The 6,085-nt window shown below is 57.1% G+C and overlaps 1 protein-coding gene across 6 annotated transcripts in view; it reads right to left on the bottom strand.

The window, feature by feature from the left end:
• Positions 1-4,434: 4,434 nt before the first annotated feature.
• KIAA0930 (KIAA0930 ortholog) overlaps positions 4,435-6,085 on the bottom strand; it is a 36,700-nt gene continuing 35,049 nt past the window's right edge. For all 6 annotated transcript variants that reach the window (XM_055329060.1, XM_055329059.1, XM_055329058.1 and 3 more), the window contains exon 10: positions 4,435-5,747. In XM_055329060.1, coding sequence (XP_055185035.1) covers positions 5,707-5,747 — 41 coding nt within the window. In that variant the 3' untranslated portion in view covers positions 4,435-5,706. The remainder of the gene's footprint in view (positions 5,748-6,085) is intronic.

The raw sequence follows: 6,085 nt of genomic DNA, 5'->3' as shown, positions 1-6,085 counted from the left end.
GAAATATCTTGTTAAACCTGTTGACTTATGTGGAGGCCAAGTCAGGAGGGGCTCAGGGAAGCTGTGAGCCAAAGGAAGGACGTCTTTTGTTGAATCATCCCCCAAAACAAACATCTTCCCTTCTCGTATGAATTTCCCACCTGTCCTCCTGTCATCTTAACAGTCAAGCACAAAGTAGAGCATGTTTGTCCATTCACCGTGTATATATACAATGAACGAGGATAGTGTACGGATTAGTTTACTTTACATCTTCCCCTCCTCCCGATATAAAATTCCCAAAGGTTTTCTCTTCCAGTTAACATGTTTTTCTAAAGCTGGGGCGTGACGGTAGTTCCTAAAAGTTCATCTGGGATGGAAAAGAAGGACCGAAAGAGCAACGTTAGCCTTCAGAAGGCCGCTCACAGGATGAGGTTCTTGCAGCAGCTTCCAGGACAGCTTTCATAACAAATAGCTTTATTAAAAACTTCTCAGGCAACTGTTTTAAAGGGGCCTCCTCCTACCTCTTTAATGAGAAGGGGGTCTGACCTGGATAGGCAACAAGGATGTCTTTTTTTTTAACCTACCAGATTGCCCGCTCGCTAACCACGCCCTCACGCGGTCTGCCCCTGGTGATGCCGCTTCAGAAACTTCTGGTTCGGATGCTTCTAATGCAATGACCTCTAATGGAAGAGGTGTCATCAATGGGACGATTCTCACCATATTTCTCAATTTGCATAAATGTTCCTCTCAGAACCCCCTTCTGTGCTTTCACTTCCTGACACTTCCTGCCACACAGCAGAGGCCTGACACGGGCTCCTCACCCGAGACACAACTTTTAAGATTCGGTTTGCTCATGGGAAGGGCGAGCCCACTGCCGAGCCCTGGAGCTGCAACGGGCCTGCATCTGCCTCGGGGAGGTGGAGTCAGCTTGAAAAACATGCATGTGTGCAAGCCGCATCAGCTGGATTAGCTAGTCTCAAAACCATCTGTCTACACTTGATCTCGGGACTCCTGACTCTGATCCTAGGCATTTTCCCATTGCCATGAGGCCTTTTTAGAGGTTTTCCAAAAAAAAGCTTGGGAAATCTGACTGTGACCAGGAGGCATGTACTGCTTTACGAGGACTGGGAGCTAAACCTGAAATGCGTCCATATTGATCGGATTTTGCAAATACTGCCTCGGACCAAACCCCGGGCCTTGGGCCTCCCAACCCCGTGCCTGACTCCTAGTGTTTCCCTGGAGCCAGGGCCTGGGGTGGTTTCTGTCCGTCTCCAGCATTTCTAGAAAGGAACTCATGTGAAAAGCTCTAAAAACAGTCGAAGAAGAAATCTTTGGGGGCAAATTAAGGTTCAGTCACCACATTTATGCATTGCTGTAACATCTGTATTTGCTCTGAAATACCCGGTAAAGAAAAAACAACTAAGTACAGATTCATTAGAGGAAAACACGGAGGAAAAATAAATTTAATATCCAACATGCAAATCAACTTTCAACAGAAATGCAAAACCATAAAGCACAGCTCACAGCCAACCGAACGCTGCTCAGAAATGGTTTCTGTACGTGGAAGACGGTGAACCCAGAAGCTGCTTGTGTTTATGCAAATATCACCGACAATTAGATCGTGACGTGTTCAATTATGCCATCGTGGTGTTTCTGCTAAAATATATTTTGTAGAAATCACTTTAGTTAAGCCTCAAAGTCGTGAAAAATCTCAACAGGCTTTCTTTGCAGGTTTGATTGTTCTCCCACGGAGAGTCCACTTGGAACCCGTGAGCGAGCGCTATGTACACCTCACCCGCCCGGCCTTCTGACCGGATGCTTCCAGCTGCTCAGCGGGGTTGGAGCGCCACTGTGACCTCTCCTCTCCTGAGCTCAAGGCCTGGGGCCGCAAAAATCAAGGTGCCTGCTTGCATTGGGGACGGTAGAAAACTGTAAACACAAACTCTCTCTGCACATCTGCGGCTTCCTCTGCTGCGGGGGGGGGGGGGTTACCCGTGATGGAGCCCCAAATCCAACACCGGGCCACTCAGTGACTTGGCTCCTGTGGGTGGGCATCCAAGGGGTTCTCCAGGCCCTTCGAGGCAGAGGCTCAGGGAAAGGGCCGTGGGTGCACCCCCTGGTCCTGGGACCTAGAAGCCCGCGCCTTCCCTCCCGCAGGAGCTGCTGCCGCCACCTCTGAAGGCCACACGGGCTCGCTGCCCTCCGGGAGCCTGCGTCCTGTCCGGGTGGTGATGTGTCTTTAGAGAATCCTGCTTTCTGGTTACAAAGTGAGAAGCAGCCCAAACAGAAGAAATCCATGTCATGTCAACAGATACTTGGCTTTAGAGACTGGATATGAAACTACACTGTAGCTCAATCGCAAAACCGACCAGTGTGCGTGCCAGAGCGAGACCCACTCGGGCTGCTGGAAACCCTGGCCTCTTGCACATGTGACATCTCTATGGGATCTTGGCCGATGACTTCATGCCTCCACGAGGTGACAGGGTCAGATGCATTCCTCCAAGGCAGTCGTTCAAACTTACCAACCGCACGCGGCCTGCCTCCTGAGTGAGATGTCTTAGTGGGAAGGAAGGTTCTTACTGGACTTTTCAAGTCTACTGACTGACACTGTGTGATTCAAACAGCAACTTCCAGTTTGCTTCTAGCTCAATTCTTTAAAAAAGCCCTCCCACCAGGCACAGGCCTTCGCGTCGCTGACCGCGTCTCCGTGGAGAACGGATGCCTGATCTGATGATCTGTTCACAGTCCTTGCAGAGTGGGACTCTCCGGAAAGCCCAGCCATGGGCAGCCCAGGTGGCTCCGTGGTTGAGCGCCTGCCTTCGGCCCAGGGCATAATTCTGGAGTCCTGGGATCCAGTTCCATGTTGGGCTCCCTGCATGGAGCCTGCTTCTCCCTCTGCCCGTGTCTGCCTCTTTCTCTGTGTCTCTTATGAATAAATAAATAAAATCTTTAAAAAAAAAAAAAAGAAAGCCCGGCCATCTCCAGGTTGACTGGGTGGCGGGGTATTTCCTTCCCTGTTGACTCCTTCCCTGTCACTGATACATAGATGCCATTCTGAGCTACTGGGCCTCCAATGTCTCTATAGGCAACTGGAAGTCCCCGCAAGACATCAGTGCGTGAGACCAGATGCCCCGTCAGCCTGCAGGCGCTGGGAGGTGGATGAGAGGCCACACACCACCCATCAGACGCTGGGACCGTGATGTTTTTCGTAAAAAGGGAGCTTGCTTTCTTATTTGTGTCCTAAAAAGTGACACCGCGGTTTCTTGACAGAAAAATTGTACTTGGATTTCAGTTCCCACTGAAGAAATGTGCGCATGCTTTGGCCATCCCTGCATTACACGAGAGACAGGCACGTTTCCAGAAAAACTGAAGATGGCCGGACAAGAAGAGAATGGTGTAGCAACGGCAGGACCCACCAGGAGCCCGGGGCGCTGTTTTTCTCTTAGTTAACGACGTCCTTTGTTACTCTGGAACAATAAACCTGGGGGGGGGGGGGGATAGCTCACTGCCTAGTGACCAGGTGCCTCTCAGAAAAGCACGTTTGCTATTCAGTCTCAGGAGTGCCCTCCGGGAGAGAAAGACCGAGAAGGGTGGACTCCACCACAGGTGGCCACCTGTCGCAGGGCAGCAGGGTCGTGGCCCCCCAGGCAGGACTCCTGCCGTCACTCGGGGAGGAGGACAGCATCAGTGGGGAGCGCAGAGCCGGCGTGCCACTGCTGCCTGTGCGTGCCCCGCAGCCGCACCATCCCTCAAATACCACCGTTGCACACGTTTCTAAGACCCGCAAAGCACATGCGCACGAGACTGCAACCGGCCCTGTTACCCTGTGACTTGTCATTTGACAGAGAAGGGGTGTTACGTGCCCAGGGCGCGCGGGGGACCCTCTCACGCTCCTCAGCCTCTGGGAACAGAGGGAGGGCCGCCGTCCTTCTGTGTTTCAACTGCCTCATCCTTCCGTGGAAGATACACCGGGACCGTATTTCTCCCAAGACCTGAGTTCCAGAGTCTTCAGACCCCAGATGACCAGGGAGAAAGAACGCCTGAAGCAGCGGCTGTATTTTAGCCACCCTGGACGCAGGCCGGGCGCCAGCCCTGGGCTGCCCTGGAGGACACCCTTGGACACGGAGCCATGCTCAGGGACCTGAGGCTCTGCTCCAGCGCTTTGCAGGGAGGCCGGACTCTGCGCGGTCCTAAAACACTGCTCTGGAAGGTGACCTTGTGCAGACAGCTGGGGTACAGCCGAGCACGAGCTGGGGCTGCCAGAGGACGTGAGAACGCTCCAGCCCAGCCCCGCGGCATGGGTGATGGAGCGGGGGATGCAGCCACAGAGGCCGTCCGTCCCTGGCCCGAGCTACGCTCAACGGCTGCCTGACTCAGTCATGCACTGGAGCCCTGGAAACGTTGTGAGGTAGGTGGTATCAGCCCCATTTTACAGGTGGGCCAACTGAGGCAGAATGAAATGCAATAGCTTGCTTTAATAACAGCGTACAAAATCTAGAGAAAGCCCCAAAGTAGCCCCCGACCCCGGAGCCTGGCGCAAACCCTCGGAGCGCACAGGATAAAACAGAAGGGAGAGCGAGCCCCTCCAATCCCCGTCCCCTGCGGAGAGGACCTCCGTGCACCACAGGAGACCCTCAGACAGTCCTGGGACTTTGGACAAAACAACGTAGCAACAGAGGCCCAGCTGACAGTTTATTCCCAGGGGGCGGGGGGGTCTGCTCCACTCTCGCTCTCGGGAAGGCTCATGGTTCTGAGCACGACGTGTCCTCTGTCACAGGCGGGACCCTGCGGCCAGAACGAAGCCCCTGGAGGTCAGCGCCTCTGCCTCAGTGAGCTGGTCTGAGAAATGGGACCAGCGCCCCGAGTCAAAGGAAGCCAGCTCCTGGGAACCCCTGTCCCCTCCCCAGAGCCCCCGTGCCGAGGACAGCAGTTCTACCTCGAATCTTCCCCGGCGGAGGCCGGGTCCCCCCCCCACCTGCCACCTGTCCCAGGTGGCCGCCAAGTCGTCCCACCCGCCGCAGGGTCCGAGTTCCGGGCTCAGGCCGCCGGGGCGCAGAGCGGGCTGTCTCTGGGTTGCTGTGTGTGTCGGTGGTGCTCTTTGGCTGGAAGCAAAGGCCATTCTGGCGGGATCGGGGCCGGTCTGCCCAGCTCGAGGCCCTTCTGGAACCGGGCGGGGGTGAGGTATTCCCAGCCCAGGGCCAACCTTCCATCTCCCCACGGCGCCCCGTTTGTAACCAAGCGGTAAACAAGGGAGGGCGGACTCATGGGACCAACGCGGGCGCTGAAGGTCTCGGTTCAGCGTTGCCAAGTCTCCAGCCAGCTTGCCTCGGGGAAGGGTTGACAATCAGACATGGGGCGCCGCGGCCACACGGATCTGCAAGGCGGATGGGCCTGGGCCCAGCCCGGACGCCCACTGCTCGTCCATATTCCAGCCTCTGGGCGTCTCGGGGCCCCTCTGGGTGCGGGGGGCTCTCGGGACAGGAGCGGGGGGAGGGTGCGGGCGGCGGGCAGGAGCGGAGCTGGCGGGGGAGGACAGAGAGGCACTTCAGTTTGGGCTGGTGTTCCTGGGGTCGGCCCTGGCCCGGGAGGGGAGTGGCCCCGCCTGGCTCCGGCTCCGGCTCCGGCGCGGGGCTGTCACAGAAGACGCCGGTAGCGGTGGACGGGTAGGCACTTGGCAGCACGCCAGGGCCGGGCAGGGCTGGGGCTCTGCGCAGGCTCTGCACACGGCTAGGTCATCAGGATGGGCTTCTGCCGCACTTCCAGGATGTCTAGGGCGGCGGGAGGGCAGCGGAGGTGAGGGCCTGGCCCCCACGGGGCCTAGTACTGCCCGCGTCTCCACCAAGCCCTGACGCCGTTGTCACCCCCACCTGTGGACGGGGTGGCCCTGCCACTGCTGTCACCCCCACGTGTGGACGGGGTGGCCCTGCCACTGCTGTCACCCCCACCTGCAGATGGGGGGGTGGCCCCGGGGCCACTGCACAGCCCAGCCAAAGCCAGGGGAAGTGGGGCTCCAGGGCGGGCTGGCCTGACTCCGGAGCCGCTCCCCGGCGCTGCGTGCACCCCGGTCAGTGAGAACCCCGAGAGCTTTGCCTCCACACCCCCCAGC

Source organism: Nyctereutes procyonoides, unplaced genomic scaffold (genome assembly GCF_905146905.1).
Source record: "Nyctereutes procyonoides isolate TBG_1078 unplaced genomic scaffold, NYPRO_anot_genome, whole genome shotgun sequence".
Lineage (NCBI taxonomy): Eukaryota > Metazoa > Chordata > Mammalia > Carnivora > Canidae > Nyctereutes > Nyctereutes procyonoides.
This window is presented reverse-complemented; position numbering and strand designations above follow the sequence as displayed.